Genomic DNA, 16,945 nt, shown 5'->3' with positions numbered 1-16,945 from the left:
GAAAGCCATATTTGAGACATGCATGGGACGTAAGTGGGCAGGAGGGCTGAATTAGGAAAAGCTTTAGCTTTCTTCCTGTCTCTAGCATTCTCCTCCCTCCCAGCCTTATGGAAGAGGAGTCACTTCCCCAGTGAAGGTCCAACTTTCCAAAGCCAGAGATGACAGTAGGGGAAGTTTGGGCTCTGAGGGACTGCAGCATAGGTAGAGAAGGAAGGGAGAAGAAGGGAGACATACTGAGCTCTGGCATTCCAAATCAGTGTGGCACCTATCTTTCCTAACAATTATGTTTAATAAAAGAGTCTAAAAAATGTTCTGTCTATGGACACTGTGACTCAAAACAGCCTTTATTTACATAGCACTTTGAGGTTTATAAAATATTTTCATTTCACAACAACTTCGTTCGCTGGATAGTGGAAACACTAGCTCCCTTTTTACAGATGAAGAAACTGAGGATCAGAGAAGTTCCATGACTGGCTTAGGGTCTGACAGTTGATTTCAATGGTAAGATTTAAACCCTTTCTCAGGAAATCAGATCCGGTCCTCCTTAGAGAAAGTAGAGGGCCCACTGTATCCACAGTTTGTATATCTGTAGTTTTAGGTGTAATCTTGTTCCTGGAAACGATTGTAGAGAGTAAAGGCTAATGGCAGCCCTTTTTAATTAGATGGTAGTCTAAGGATAAAGGGTAAAACTACTACTTAAGTGAAAACCATTAGTGAAACCTCTCCCCATTCATATCAGTGTGTGTGTGTGTGTGTGTGTGTGTGTGTGTGTGTGTGTGTGTGTGAGACACTGAGAAAGAGAGAGACAAAGAGAAACAGAGAAGGGAGATACAGAGAAAGAGAAGAGAGAGACAGAGAAGACACAGAGAGATACAGAGATGGAGAAAGACACACAGAGAGACAAAAAACAGATTACTTTGTCAGTAAAGATGAATTTTATTGATTCCCATTGTTTTATTTTGCTTTTTGAATAGATATTTGTGGTATACTTCACTGTCTTTGGAGGGCTAATGGCCTTTAATTACCATCGTGAGCTGCAAGTATGGGCAATTCCTTTGCTGTTAGTGGCTTTTTTCGCCTATCTAGTAGCCCACAATTTCCTATCAGTGTTTGAAGCTGTGCTAGACACCTTGCTTCTGTGTTTTGTCATTGACACGGAAACAAATGATGGATCGCCAGAGAAACCCTACTTTATGGATCAAGAGTTAATGGTAAGCAAATTGATTTGCATGTGGATTTATAGCTAGGTGTGCATGCCATGTCAGAAGACCATGTGGCTTAGTGGGTTTGACAGATAGCATGGGATAACAGAGTTCTGGATTGGAGGTCCAAGAATATGGGTTCAGATCCCAGCCCTGATACTTGTTACCTGTGTGACCTTGGGCAAGTCACTTATGAATCATGAAAAATCAGGGCACACCTTCCCCCCCCCATGAAAGCTCCTCTTAGAAAATGGACTCTGCTACCTCCAACTCCGCCGAGTAGAATTGTCATGAAACATTGAGCGGAGGTGTGAGTGGTGCATTGGATTGTGGGATCAATAACCTCATTTGTGGGCACAACACACTCTGGGCTTCGGTTTCTTCATCTGTGAAATGAGAAGATTGAACCAGATGGCCTCCAAGGTCCCTTGGAGTTCTGAATCTCTGATCCAGTGATACCAATATACACGTATGAGACATCAGCACTTCTAGAAAATGACACTTTCACGGAGGTGTAACACTTCTATTTCAAATTATCACTTCCCTTTCCTCCCTTTCCAAGGAAAAAGTATGCTCTCATTTTTCATGAGCAGGCAGGTACTTCTACTTTTCTCCTCTAGCCCTACCTGTGCTTCAGGTTTGAGATAGATACAAAATTAAAAGTCATGTCTGCATCCTTTGAGGTCAATAATTATTAAGTGCTATTACTGAAAATAATGACAATGATTGCTGACATGAACGCAGCCGTTTGCAGTCTGGAACATGCTTGTCTATCAGGAGCCAACAGACAACTGTTTCCCAACAATTTGAGCTTCTTTGCCACCTTATCTGGTATGAACAGATTTTTTTAACTACAAGATGATGATTTGAGAAATGAATTAAATATATTTATATATCTTTATGTATGCACTGCCTAATTCTTTTCAGTCTCTGTACCAAAATATCAGCAAGTAACATGATAAGTGTGATGAAAGCAGATTTTGTCAGAGGAAAATATTCTTAAACTCTTTGTTTTAAGCAGAGCACATAAGGCATTTTTATAACCTGTTAGGTCCAGAATGGAATTATGCCTTTACAGTTACTTCTGTTATGCTGTGCTAACCTCTGTTCTAGTACCTCATGGTGGCATGGAGGAAAGTTCTGGATAACTATACTATAGAATCGTCAGAACCTAGCTTTAGAGCTGGGAGAGACCTCAAAGGCCTCAAAGTACGCTTACTTTACAGTGGGGGATACTGAGGCCCAAGGTGACTTGCCCAAGGTCACACAGATAAGGAGGCATCAGAGGTGGGAGGTGAACCCAGGTCCTCTAACTTCAAAGCCAGCACTTTTTCCGTGGTACCAGAAAGTGCAAACTGGAAGGGCTTCAAGAATAGGCCCAGAGATGGTCTGTCATCTGAGGACCAGCCTGGCTAGGTTCAGAGAGATGTATTATTACCAGGTTGACTGCTGAGGAATGAATGTTTTGGCCGTAACAACTCCCAAAGACAGTGTTGTAAGGAAGGAAGCAAAGGGTTGGAGTCTGCATTAGAGCGTAAGCTCCTTGAAAGCAGGGGCTGTCTTCTGCCTCTTTTTGTATCTCTAGCACTTAGCACAGTGGCTGGTACACACTAGGCAATAATACATGTTTATTAACGGGTAGAGGAGATGCCTAGAGCAACACCACCAGATCAGGTCAGTGAGTAGGTATTAAGCACCAGCTGCGTGTTGATGTATTGAAAAGACATCTCCATCTTCCACGGACACCATGCATTCCCTACGAAATGCATTTTTCATACTTTGTATTGGTGTGTCACGAAAAGAACATTGTTCCCGATGGTATTAAAAAGATGACTAGATATTCTCATGCTGTGAGCCACGTGCTTTCAGTATTTTGTGGATGATGACCTGTTTTTAATTCATTCGAATCTGAATTAAATAAACTTTTTGGAAAATTCATTTCTCACATGGCATATAGCAAAGTGATCCATTGGTGCTGCAGGAACACAACATTGGGAGTTCTCCCCCATCTTTTTACTTTTTTTTTAAATAGAGCTTCATGAACAGAAGCAACAAATTAATTGATTCAAAGATAAGAAGAAACAGAAAGTCACTAAAGAATGAAGATGGAACAGAACTCCAGCCCATTGTGAGATAGACGTCTCCTTACTGTCCAGTGTTTGTGCCTCTCTTGGAAGAACATTATTACTTTCAGTCCCCATTGTGTCTTTTGCAAAATAAATGTTTAGATATGACTGACTCTTGGTGTTTCTTATTTTTTAAAATGAATTATGTTGCTAGAAACATGTTGGTTAAAGTTGATATTTTGTCACACTCTACAAATGGGTTAAAAATAAATAAACATGAAGTCTTCACTTATTCTTTTGCAGAATACATTTTTAGACACGACTGACATGGTCTTTCCCATTTTTAAGAATGAATTATGCTGCTAGGAACATGTTGATTAAAGTTAATATTTTATCATACTCTACAAATGGGTTAACAGAAAAAGCCTTTTAAATCCCCAAGTGACCATGGCTAATCTTCAAGACAAATATTTAAAACAAGGGTTCTTAACTTTGGCTCCAGCTCTGTGGAGATTTCAGAGAGTACAGAAACTTGGATGAGGAAAAAATATTCATCTTCATTTTCGTTAACTTCTAAGTGAAATTGAGCATTTCCTTTCCTTATGGATTTGTACAATAAACATTACTGTGAAGAGGATTCCATAGGCTTTACCAGAGACTGCCAAAGGGGTTTGTGACACACACACACAAAAACACAAACTCCTGATTTAAAGGGATATAATACTACATACAGGATCAGAGATTTAGAGCTGGAAAGAACATGAGAGGTCATTCAGTCCAACCCCAGAGTCATCATTTTACAATTCAGGAAACTCAGGACCAAAAGTTTAAATGATTTGCCCAAAATCACACAGGCAAGTGATAGAGCTAGAATTTGAATCCAGAGCCTCTGACTCAAAATCCATTGCTCTTTCCATGGCACAACATTGTATCAAGGAAGATAATAGATGCAAAAGCCTCCTAACAATTAAATTATAAAACACTAGAAAAGGCAGGGTGTTGTTATTCAATAGAATTTATATACAAAATTCAGTTTGCACAGAAGGTTCAGTCATTTTCGTTTGTGTCCAACTCTTGGAGACCCCATTTGGAGTTTTATCCTTGCCATTTCCTTCCTCGGCTCATTTTATGGATGAGGAAACTGAGGCAATTAGGATTAATGACTTGTCCAGGGTCACACAACTAATGAGTGTCTGAGGCTGAATTTGAATTCAGGTCTGGAAGACTCCAGGCCCAGTGTTCTAACCACTATACCACCAAGCTGCCTGCTAGATATTATGGATACTGAAGCAAATGTGAGAATAGGCCATGCCTTCAAATTTACATCCCAGTAATGTTGCTTTCTATTGAGAGTTAATTAGAAATAGAAAGTATGTTTTCACAAGTCGGGCCATCTGACTGACACTTCAGCTTTTATTGTCTTCATCTTTGAGGCCCGAGCTGTTCTGCCTATTTCTTGCTCAGCCTCTTTTGAAGAGTTGGGTTTTGTTTTTCCCCTCAGCATCATGGTGACCTTCTCCCCTCCCCCCCCTTCATGTTCCTTTACTTCTCTTCCCCCTTGGACACTGTTTACTACTTCCTCCTACTTCTCTTCCCCCTTGGACACTGTTTACTACTTCCTCCTTAAGGCTTTCCCTCTTGGCTTTGGCGAGTGTATCTTCTTGGGTTTTTGGTTTGGTTTTTTGGTCTGTCTGCCCGGCTGCCACCTCTTTCTCCCAGCTCCTAACTGTGGACACTTCTCCAGGGCTTCTTCACCACTTGAACCTCTGCTTTGTTCTTCCGGTCAGCTTTCCCTAGGAACGGACTCATCTCATGGTTTTAGCCAACAGGCCAGGACTTTCAACTCTCAAATCTCTATACTTTTTTCCAAACCTGACATCTTGCCCAAGCTGTGGGCCTATCTCTGACTGTCTTCCCTGACAGGGGTGCTGGAACACAGCCTAGCAGAATAGAGAACACTGAATTTTCCCCCCACAAGACCTGGGTTTGAGTACCAGCACCACCATTTGGCAGCTATGTGACCATGGAAGTGTCATTTTCTCTCAACCTGTTTTCTCACTGATAAAAAGGGATACTATTTGTACTACCTGCCTCATGGGGAGATGACATAGAAAGTACTCTTGGAGCTTAGAGGTACTCATTAAACATCAAGTTACTACCCAGCTGCTATGGCTGGAGGACGTGAGGGGGAAAAGCCCTCCAACAACTCCACTATAGCTGACTGAGAAGTTCAGCTGCATTCTTTTTTTTTTTTTAGGCAGTTGGGGTTAAGTGACTTGCCCAGGGTCACACAGCTAGTAAGTGTCAAGTGTTTGGTCTGAGGCCGGATTTGAACTCAGGTCCTCCTGACTTCAGGGCCGGTACTCTATCCACTGCACCACCTAGCTGCCCTGTTCAGCTGCATTCTTAAGGGTCTCAAAGATGGAGAAGTTTGAAAAATGAAAATATTGCTAGAAGCTATCACTGATCACTGGTTGGTCATTTAACACTCTGAAAGAATAAGGATGGAACGTTGTCTAGACAGTGAGGGATGCTGGGCTCAAAGAAAGAAAATTGCTAGCGGACAGGGGAGGACAGAGATAACGCACAACGGCTAAGGGACGCAGCTAGACTGGGGTATTGGGGGCCGGCAACCTTCAGCACTCCCTGCCCTTCGCCTGGCTGTGCAAATTGCCCAGTGTTCCTCACTCCGGGGTTGTGTTTCCCCACCTGGGGGACTAGGCTGCCCAATGCTCCAATTCTGTTCTGACCTGAAATTCGTGACTGTTTTGGGTCTAGTCTAAGGGAGCCTTCTCGGCAAGAGAGGGACAAAGCAAGAAGAGGGATCCAGCTTACTAACACGCGTCAGGTCAGCAGTGCTTTTATCGAAGTTATTGAGGAAAGTGGTAAACAAGACAGAGCACAAATCCTCTGGGTGCTTCATTGGAGGCCTCCTTCTACACTGACATTGAATCACTAACAACCGTTCAGTTCTAAATTCATCAAACTGCATTATCCTGTGGTCTAAATCTCTCCATCTTCTCCACCAAATAGTATGAAATATCTTGTCAAAACCCATACTCAAATCTTCAGATTTTTTTTTTGTCATATCCAACTCTTCGTCACCCAATTTGGGGTTTTCTTGGTAAAGATACTGGAGTGGTTTGCCATTTTCTTCTCCAACTTTACAGTTGAGGAATCTGAGGCAATCGGGGTTAAGTGACTTGCCCAGAGTCACACAGCTAGTAAGTGCCTGAGGGCAGATTTGAACTCAGGAAAATGATGAGTCTTCCTGACTCCACTGTGCTACCTAGCTGCCCAAATCTAGGTAAACTATATCCACAGCATTCCCCATTATCTATTAGTTTAGTAATCCTGTCAAAAAAGAAAATGAAGTCAATATGACATGACTTGTACTGGATGGACTTGGGCTCAGCTCTTTGTAAGCATCAGTTTCCTTTATGGATGTTCCTCAGCAATCTCCTGAATGATCTGTTCTAGAATTTTCCAGCAACTGAAGTCAAGTTCACTGGCCTATGGTTTGCAGACTGTTTTCTTCCTTAAAAAACACACAAAACAACAAAAAAAAAAATGGACTGTCACCCTTCTCTAATTTTGTGACACCCCTATTTTCCATGATCCTTCAAATATCACTGATAGTGGCTCAGCAATCACATCTGCTGCCAATTCTTTCAGTACCTAAATAAAGACATAGTCCGTCTGGGCCACGTGACTTCAAATCCATCAATGGCTGCTAAGTGCTTTCTTACTATATTCTATTTATCTTGGGTATCCACTCTCTTTTGGTGACAGTCTAAGGGCTCTTCCAGCTTTCAGTCCTAGGATCCTAGGGACAAGGGTTCTATCTGTCACTCAAAGGTCCTTAGCACTACTTTTTTTTTTTGTGGGTAGTGGGTGTGGGGGGGGGGGATTCTTCACTTCTCTTAACTTATAGTCCCACACAGAAAACTTGGGGGAAAGTACACTGGGGTGTGTGTGTGGTCCCAAATACAGGTAAATCCAGTCACAGTCCCCAACATAAGGCTCCCCTGTCAGAAACATGGCAGATTAATAAAACGTTTATTGAATTCTTGCTTAAGTGATTAAACTGATATGGGATGTGTGCTAGCGTCTCATTTAAACCTAGATGTACTCGCTAACTTTTCTCTGACCAGCAACTCTTGCATGATATTAAGGAAGAAAGCAACCAGTGGCAGAGGGAAAAAATTCCTAGTATCTTTGTCTTAGTTTTAGCCACTTCAGTTTATCATCTGCTGGCAAAACAGAAACGAGAAGCCTTTTATTCCTCCCTCATTGCCTCTTTATCTCTCTCCCCCCACAGGAGCAATTCCCAAACCTTGCGTTCTGTCCTCAAGCCTCCCACACCTCTCCCTCCCTTAGCCCTGTCTGCCTCAACTGAGGACCTTGCTTCAGGAGTTCCCTCTTCTATCACTCTTCTTTTCAAAATCCCAGGCTGATAATAAGGTGGCCCTTCTTGCCAAGGACAACCCCTCTACATACTTTGATCCCACTCCATCCTGATTTCTCCAACAGATCATCAATAATCTTTTCTTCCCTCCCGCCACTGTCTCAGCTTCCACCTCTCCCAATTTATTGGTTCCTTCCCTGCTGCTTACAAAAAAGCCTGTCTCCCCAATCCTTAACAGATCTTCACAAAACTCTCCCATTCCACTCAAGCGATTGAGCTAGTTCTTTCTTAGCCAAATCCCTCGAAAAAAAGTGGGTTGCTTCCACTTCCTTTCCTCTCATTCATTCACTCCTCAATCCTTCCCTATCTGGCTTCCAACCTCATCACTCTATGGAAACTACTTGGTCCAAAGTTACCCATGACCTAGCAGTCATTGCCAAATCTGATGATCTTGTCTCAGTCTTCATTCTCCTTGCTATCCACTGAATTTGACGTTATCAGTACCCTCTCTTCAATAGGATTTTGTGACATTCCTCATTCCTGGTTGTCTTTCTGATTGCTCATCAGCCTGCTCTGCTGGTTTATCATTCATATCACACCCCTAACTGTGGACACTCCCTAGGTCTCTGTCTTGGGCCTTCTCATCTCTCTCTGCATTCTCAAGACCACCTCAGCAACTGTAGGTTTAATTTTCCCTACTCGGATGACTCTAGGATCGATATACTTTCTAGTCTCTCTGGCTTGTAACTGTTCTCCTTCACCCTACATATCCAGCTGGTTGCCAAACCTTGTTTCTACCTCCATAACATCTCTTGCACTTAAATCCTTTTTTTTTCACTCATGGCTACCATTTTAGATCAAGACTTCCTGTCCAATATCCTAATTGGTCCCCTTCCTCAAATCACTCCTCACTTATTAATCTCCACACAGTGCCTGGAACATAGGCATTTAATGAATGCTTGTTTCCTTCTTTCCTTGGACAGTCCTTTAGCCACTGGGGTTGTCGGACACCTGGATGAACAGGCATCACTTAACTCTGATAATTCCACCCATTGCAACAAGGAGGTGAACTTTGTATTTTTTAAGATGAGCAACCTGAGGACCAGCTCCAATAGAAACAGAACAAGCTAAAAATTGGAATACAAGTCAACCTTTAACATGAGTCTTCCTTAACTAAACAACATGTTTTGGTTTTGTCCCCCCTCCCCCAAGCAGTGGGGTTAAGTGACTTGCCCAGGGTCACACAGCTAGTAAGTGTTATGTGTCTGAGGCCAGATTTGAACTCAGGTCTGCCTGAATCCAAGGCCGGTGCTCTATCCACTGCGCCACCTAGCTGCCCCTAAACAGCATGTTTAAATTAATAAGTAACAACATAAGCATTTGCTCAGTTCCTCTGGACGTACCCTTCCCTAGGTGAAACTTTGCGGAATAAGTTTCTTACCAAACTTAAAATTGTCGTTCTTCCTATGATCAGGAAAGACCAAGTTTTTGTTAGCCTATACTATGACCCCTACCTGTGGTAGGGTTGGGTCTTTTTCTCTATTTTTGAGTGACCTCATCAGCTCCCGCGATCCCTTCCACAGATAGCTCCCAGATCTAAATATTTAGCCTTAGATTCTCTTTTGACCTACATTCCCATGTCATAAACAGCCTGTTGGACATCTTGACCTATATGTTCTTTCAACACCTCAAATCCAACACGCTAAAAACAACTCATCTGTCCCCAAAGCCCAGCCCTATTACTCAACTTGCCCGTTTTTCAAGGCCATTATTATTCTAGTCACTCAGGTTGCAGCTTCACTGTAAATCAATTCCTCAGGCTCCCTGACCCCACAGAGCCAATTATTTGCCAATTCTATTGACTCTACTTCTATGGCCCTTACGTCCTCTTCCCTCTATACCCACAACCACAGTTCAAGCTCTGGCCTCTTGCTTGGACTATTGCAGGAGCCTCTTCATTTGCTTCCCTGCCTCAAGCCTATCCCTACTCCAGATCCACCCTCCACACAAGCTGCTAAACTAAGTCATCTCCTTAAGGTTCAGGTCTGACCACGTCACTCCGTAACTCAAATTCCAAGAGCTAACCATTGCGTCTTGAGCCCTTCACAAACTGGCATTTTCTTATTTTACAACAATGTTCTATGTTGTCTATACCACTTTCCACATGACATTCCATCTCCTGATTTCATTTATGCCTTTCCCTGCCGTCCCCCATGTTTCCCTACTTTTAACATCTTCAGAGTTGATAGCTTCCTTCAAAGGTCAGCTCTAGCACCACCTTGGTGAACACGAAGCCTCTCCTGGCATGCCCAGCTGTTTGTGCCTCCCTTTCCAGAAGTTCCCTCAACTAGAGCTAATTGCCTCCTCCCCCATCATTCCTAAGCTCCCTTAAAGTGCAGACACTGCCTTTTTTGCTTTGGTATCCCCAGGACTTGGCACACAGCCCTTCACGGAAGTGCTTAACAAACGTTTGTTGACTGATCCTTATCTGGTTTGTTTCTGGTGTCCTCAGTATGGGTTTAGCAATTCAAAGCGAAACAGAAAACCCCTGGATACCTCACTAAGCTTAAGAAAACACTGGCCCCAACGCTGAAAAGAAAACGATCTCCCTTCCTTCTCTTGGAGGCCAGGGGCACTCGGGTGTATGGTCAGAGAAGTGATGGGCTCAAGGTTGGACTAACACATTGTTTGGGCACGGATAATACAGAGATTTGTTTTGTGACTGTGTTTATTTGTTGCAAGGGTTTTGTTCTCTTCCCCCTCCCCCCAAGTGGAAAAGAGAAAATAGATTAATAGATTTATCAAAAAAAAAATTGTTTCAAAGGAAGACTTGTAGGATGGAGTAGATATATTCACAAATCAGCATGGCATAAAAAATAAATAGCATCACTAAAACATTTTAAAAATGAACCAAAGCAATTTCACCCTCCAGGTTCACGTACTCTTCTCTAATCAGGGACACTAAGGAAACTGCTGATGTACTTCTTATCGATGGATATTGTTGGATATGTTGAATAGTGAAAAATTTGAATGATTTTGCAAATGTCACAAACTGTTGTCACTTCAGTGGCCAAAATTAGGTTTCTGCTACATATGAATGAAAACGTGTTAAAAACTTTAAGGTTTTTAATCAGTCAGTGCTTTCTAACCTTGAATAGGTATTCTCATAGAACATAACACCTCTGAGGGTAAGAATATAATTATTTTCCTATATTACACTACAACTTGTCATTAACCTTGATAAGGACATGGTTAATTATTCTGGGCTGAGACAGATCTTATTATTTATTTGTTCTAGAAAGCTCCTAGAAAATGACCAGCCTATGGTTCATAGTGTTAAAAAAAAATATTTATTTATAAAAAATACAATGAGATCAGTTTATGCTGAGAAATGCAGCAATAAATACAGCTGAAGAAAACAAAGCAACAACTCTACATTGATACATTGGCACAAACAGGAAGGGTAAATGCACTGTCCAAACCTCAAACTTCTGCAGGCTTATTTTGTACAAGCTCCTTTAGTAACACTACTCTTTAAGTGTCTGGTCAGCTTAACTATTAGAATGAATACACGTTTAATCACAAATGCACATTGATCATGACTTTATTTAAAAATTAGCAAACAATACTGTAGAAACAATGATATTTAAATCTCTAAAATGCTGCATCTCAGATTTAGTTGGCAAAAAACACATTTAACAATAAGCATGAAAGTTTCAGTCTTCCATGTAGAAACCAGATACTAAACTGTAAAAAAAAGAGAGAGAGAGAGAGAGAGAGAGAGAAAAGCTTCATGTGGTCCATAAAATACCAGTTTAAAGTAGAAGATTGTAAAAATGCATAGATCTTTAATAAAAGAACTGGCTGTACAAAAGTACTCCCCTTTCACAGTATTCCTTTTTACTTCCTATGCGAATTATTGGTTATGCTGTAGAATCTAACTGTCACAGCACTAAAAGGCATCTATTTAGGGAAGAGGCAGAGAAAGGAAAAAGGAATGTATGTAAGGCAATCTTTCTTTTCAGTATAATAAGCATAATAATGTTTTAGGAAGACAAGATAAAAATTACACAAGGCTAGCTTGGTTTTCGCTGAATAAAACGACGGACTAATACTGAGCTTTTTCTGTGCAAATCTAATACTCAATGCCCTGGTCACTATATTCGTAACCTCTTGGATAGTCATCTTGGTACTCCGCGTGATATTCGTCTGGGTATTCTGCCTGATAATCATTATCACTGATTTCGGACCCGTTTGTTCCTGTTCCTTGGCTTCCATTATGTATCACAGGTTCTGTCGGAGCAGCACAATATTTGGGGTCATATACTTGTCGCCCAAGCCCATAGACACTCATTCCTTTCTGGGAAGCAACTTTGTTGGTACCCATCTGTAGTGAAATTGTCGAGTTGTCCACCGGTTGTAATGTTAGCTTCTGATCATAGATGTCTCTTCTGGTACCCGGTGCTAACATGCCAGCCTAGTATAAGAATATTCAACAGGAGAAAAAAATCAGAATAGTATCTGAAATCAACATCTGTGAACAAGTCTGGGATTCTTAACAAGCAAAATGTTCTTGTTGGGATACCAAGTACTCAAGTTAAAGCATTCTGACTGGAATACAAGTTAGCAGGAACCCTGATCAGTTTACTAGGTGTACCAAGATTACTGATTTTCAAATCTTATCTCATTCACCCTTTACACAACAGAGACTTCACAAATATCTGCTAATTTAAATAGCACATGCCCTGATAAACATCTACATGCCTAAGTGTGCACTGTGCTATATTGCCCTAGAATATATTTTATAAAACGGAATAATCCTACCAAGGAATTTTAAGCACAGAATTTTTGAGAAGCTTATCTTTTTCCCCCACTATAAACTTCCTGTTTTCAAAAGGGAATTGCATTTCATTTGGAAGTTCAGGTTTCCTATAATAGGGATATTTCCATGTTGTTCATGAGACATGGTCAATGTTAAAATTATAATCATAAGTATTTTGAATGTTTGCTAACTTTATTATTAAAAAAAAAAAGTACCACTTACCTGACTGGCTCCTTTGTTAGTACCCATCTGCAGACTGATTGTTGTCTGGTCAAAGGGCTTGTCAGTTTGCATTTTGGGATCATAAAGATGCCTCCTAGTGCCATAGGCAGTCATTCCTGCCTGGCTGGCACATTTATTGGTTCCCATCTTTTAAGAAAATGAAAAAAAAAATCTATATAGTCACAACTGTGAAAAACAGGTCAAAAATTCAGAAGACAAGCTTTTAAGAATTCTATTACTATTAGTGAAATATGATTCTAATTCTATTCTCAAAGAAAGGCTATCCCTGTGTTAACAGATTAGTGTCTCTAAGACCATATTGTTTTAGCAAACAACAACAGGCCTGGTTTTACAACTCTAAGGTTTCTTTAATTATCTCAAGGAACCCTGAATTCTGCATAACAAAAATTAACTTAAATTTTACTTTAATGACATTCAGCACTTTAAAGTAGAAAAGTGTTGAGGCTCTAATTGTTTCATTTCTCAAAACTCAGAAATGAAAATAGCTTGTTTAAAGCCTATGATGGGGAGGGCCAAGGTAAAAAAAAGAAAAGGGAAGTTACTCTTCTGTCCAGGACTCTCTCTTGAGTCAGAAAAATCACCTATAAGACTTTATTATATAAAAGTAGAAGAAAACATCAGTGGTGTCCTCAAAGAAATACAGAGGCTCCTAACGTTAAGACAGAAGCACACCTTCATGTGTTGGGCAAGGTTCCCATTTTGTGAGGAATCACTTTTATTTGCCTCAGTTTTAAGCCTGTTATGTATGCACTGTTGGGTTTTGGGGGGGTATTTTGGGGGGGAGGTGCAGGAGGACAGGAAAGAAGGAAGAAAGAAAAAAGACTTGCTGCCTAAATTGAGCTTCTTAGCAAAGCCTGCCAACAGAGGCATTTGTGTCATAGCAACAAATGGCAAGGGTATCTCTGCAGGATAGTTTAAAGATGTACCAATACATTCCTACCTCTATATATTTGGGGGTGGGGGATGAGGAGGAAGAGATAAAAAAGGAAATACTGATTTAATCTAGACAATCCTAAAAGCTGTTTCTGACCCAGTGAAACAATGACAGACCCACACAAAGATCGAGCCTCAACCCCACCTCCTATCACTCACTGCCTAGTCCTTGTTGGTTTTCCAGGCTGTCAATCCCCAACAACTCCAGAATCTTGAATGTTTTAATGACTTCAAGTCAAAGCAGTAAAGGAAAGTTGGGTCTGAGTGAGAATGGTAAGGTTGCTAAATAATTACAAATATGGTCTTAGTCCCAAATATTCCTAAAGCCTCTTCTGGGAATGTACTGCTGTACGGAATTACACCATTTTTAATGTTTGGTACACCTTTCCAGGATTCAGATTAAATCACTGCACTCGTTTCGGGGTCTCCAGGCCCTCGTTATCCTCTATGCTCTACCCATTCTTTTCAGCCTGGTCCTGTGTATATAAAAATGACTTTCCAGACTAACAGATGCAGCCTGAGTTATCAGGCCAGTCTGCCCATTATAATCTAGAACAAGTACGAGCAGAAATTATCTTTTTAAAAAAATGCCTTTGGTAACAAGGGAATAAAAGGAATGTCCTTCCTTATCCTGATAATTGATAAGGTACAGAGAAAAAAAGATATTCACACGTTTAGGAGCATTTGTTTTAGTAATGGTGACCTTAGAAAATGATACCCATTTTCATATATAGTATACCATCTGAAGCACAGGGCATATGATCTGCTCAAAGACCTCAGCTAACACACTGAGAGCCTGAGGTCCACATGAAATCTTTCTTTGGTTCCACTGCATTATGAGTGACTCCATTATGGGCAAACTTTCTAAGCACACATTTATATAATTACAAAAATTGTGTGCCCAAAGGAATTTTCCCCAGGTTTCTCTGACTTGGTTTCATTTGCTTGGATATTCCTAATCCTAAATAAAACAAAGCTGCAACATCCACACTTAACCAGTTAAGTTTTGAATACATCTAAGTCTTATGCTGAAACATTCATATTTTATAAAAAGAAAAAAAAAGCTACATCACTTGCATGAGTTAAAACTTTGCAAAATGAATTTCCTTAAAATAAACACACCACCAACTTTAGTTAACAGACACATTTCAAGTATTTTCTTTGAGGAGGGAATGTTAAAGTCAGTCACTATGTAAGCAGTTACCCTTACAACTCCTTAAGCGTGATTTTCAGGTAAATCTTACCTTCAACATGTCATTATCTCACTGGGCAATATACTTCAGGGGAAGTCTCTAGTTTGTACTATCCAACAATCTATAAAGAGCCTTTTTATGACTGTCTTTGTCCTCCCTCCCACTTACCCACCCTCAACCCCACCTCCATTTCCTTAGTTGTTACAGAAATAAGCCTGAGCAAAATGACATAACATTATGTTATGAGCAAAATGATGTAACATCCTTAACCTCCTCACAGCAGGTTAAGGAGTGTATAAAAACTAACCATATGGCTATTTTGTATAATGTACAAAATTTGTACAATGTACAAAAATGTACATTAGGAAGCATATAAATAATGTCACATGTGACTTACCTGCAGGCCAATTACACTTTGTCCAGCTTTCAGTTTTCCTTCATCAAAACGCCTTGCTTGCTTTTCTGCATATTTGACACCAATATCAATTGTTGTATGGAATCCTTTTGTCTTAGCCTAGATGTAATTAAAAAACATTTCAGGATGACAGATCACTTAAAACTTTACCACTAGAATCTTACAATGGAAGGGGGAAAATGATACTATACCTGGAAGAATTAAGGTATCAAAATGTTTGTATAAATTTCTTTAAATGGTAAATATCAGTATATTTTACCTAATTTTTGAAATATGGGACAAATTCTCTGATCAAGTCATACTAATACAAGTATGACTCCCTTGTAGCAGTTCATTTTCTGCTGAAAGTTATTTTCCCCAAACCTTCAATATTTTAGTCTGTCACCAACAGTTATTTTATTCTAGTTAATAGACATATACATACCAGACCTGCTAAAGCTACCAGTGTAGTCTGAACTTGGGTCATGTTTCCATTCTCAAAAAGATCATTTGCTTCAAAGATGTCATGTGGTTTCATACCATAAGCCTGAATGGCTTTGATAAAATTGCCAATGTTCTCCAACTGAAAAAGGAAAAGACAGTCAAGTCAAACTTCTGGGACCAAACAGTCTAGTGCACAAGGCCCAGGCATTAGTAAAAAATCAGCCTAGTTATATATAAAATGGTCTATAAAACCACCTAGAAAAGACACTTCACACAGCAGGTACTAAAGAAATGCTTGTTGACTTGACTTCACCTATGATATGCTATTCATAATGGGCAAGATAAGACAGGGACTTATAATGTAAAGGAATATAAACATACAAATAACAACAATACTAGGTAGTACCTACTAAGCGCCATGTAAGATCTGCAGAGGTAAACAGGAAGAGAACATTTCAGGGGGACAGAAACAGAATAAGTGAGGACCATTTGGGGCAGCACAGGTAACAGAGACGAGTGGTTCATGTTTGGAGACTTTGTTCTGTGGGCAGAAGGAAGCCACAGAATGCTTTTCTGAGCCAGGTAGGAACAGGAGTAGAATGATGCTTTAGTAAAATTAATCTGGGAGCACTGAATAAACGAGACTGGAAGAGAAAGGGGAGGAATGACAGAAAAGGGAACCCAATTAGGAGGGTACTGGTCAAGGTAATGTGGATCTGAATTGAGGTAGAGGCAATGGGACTAAAAAAGAAGCAGCTGGGTAGTACAGTGGTTAGAACGCTGCACCTGGAGGCAGGAAAACCTAAGGTCAAATATTAGACTCAAACAGAGGTATGACCCTGGGCAGGTCACTTAACTTCTCCCATCTATAAAATGGGGATAGTAACAGCAACTATTACCTGGGGTTGCTGTGAAACTCAAGTGAAATAAATTCTGTAAAATGCTCTGCAAATCTTAAAGTTCTATATAAAAGTTAAGATGGACAGTAAGACAATATGTGATGGTAAAATCTACAAAATTGCGCAAAGGAATGAAAATGTGGGATGGATTTCCAGTCTGCATGACAAGCATGACGTTTGGAAATAAGAGGAAATCATTGGCATTTCAGAGAAGACATACTAGATATACTCATTAAATATGCATATGATAAATCTGAAAGGCCCTGCTAGATGAAAGAATCAGTATTCAAAAATATCCTGATGGGCTGGAAGGATGGACAGGTTTAGCCTAACGCTATTAC

General features: G+C 40.4%; 2 protein-coding genes across 4 annotated transcripts in view; one reads left to right on the top strand and one right to left on the bottom strand.

Annotated features, from left to right (window-relative positions):
* The window catches only part of SLC44A3 (solute carrier family 44 member 3), a 103,484-nt gene extending 100,043 nt beyond the window's left edge, over positions 1-3,441 (top strand). For all 3 annotated transcript variants that reach the window (XM_020999430.2, XM_020999435.2, XM_020999437.2), the window contains 2 exons: positions 975-1,211; positions 3,235-3,441. In XM_020999430.2, coding sequence (XP_020855089.1) covers positions 975-1,211; positions 3,235-3,339 — 342 coding nt within the window. In that variant the 3' untranslated portion in view covers positions 3,340-3,441. The remainder of the gene's footprint in view (positions 1-974; positions 1,212-3,234) is intronic.
* Positions 3,442-11,007: 7,566 nt separating this feature from the next.
* The window catches only part of CNN3 (calponin 3), a 41,011-nt gene continuing 35,073 nt past the window's right edge, over positions 11,008-16,945 (bottom strand). The window contains exons 4-7 of the mRNA XM_020999454.2: positions 15,707-15,844; positions 15,265-15,381; positions 12,721-12,867; positions 11,008-12,153 (exon numbers count right to left, since the gene is read on the bottom strand). Coding sequence (XP_020855113.1) covers positions 11,812-12,153; positions 12,721-12,867; positions 15,265-15,381; positions 15,707-15,844 — 744 coding nt within the window. The 3' untranslated portion in view covers positions 11,008-11,811. The remainder of the gene's footprint in view (positions 12,154-12,720; positions 12,868-15,264; positions 15,382-15,706; positions 15,845-16,945) is intronic.

The sequence above is a fragment of the Phascolarctos cinereus genome, unplaced genomic scaffold (assembly GCF_003287225.1).
Source record: "Phascolarctos cinereus isolate Bilbo 61053 unplaced genomic scaffold, phaCin_HiC Scaffold_5;HRSCAF=322, whole genome shotgun sequence".
Taxonomy (NCBI): domain Eukaryota; kingdom Metazoa; phylum Chordata; class Mammalia; order Diprotodontia; family Phascolarctidae; genus Phascolarctos; species Phascolarctos cinereus.
Note: the sequence above shows the minus strand (reverse complement) of the source record. Positions and strands in the feature narration are given on the sequence as shown.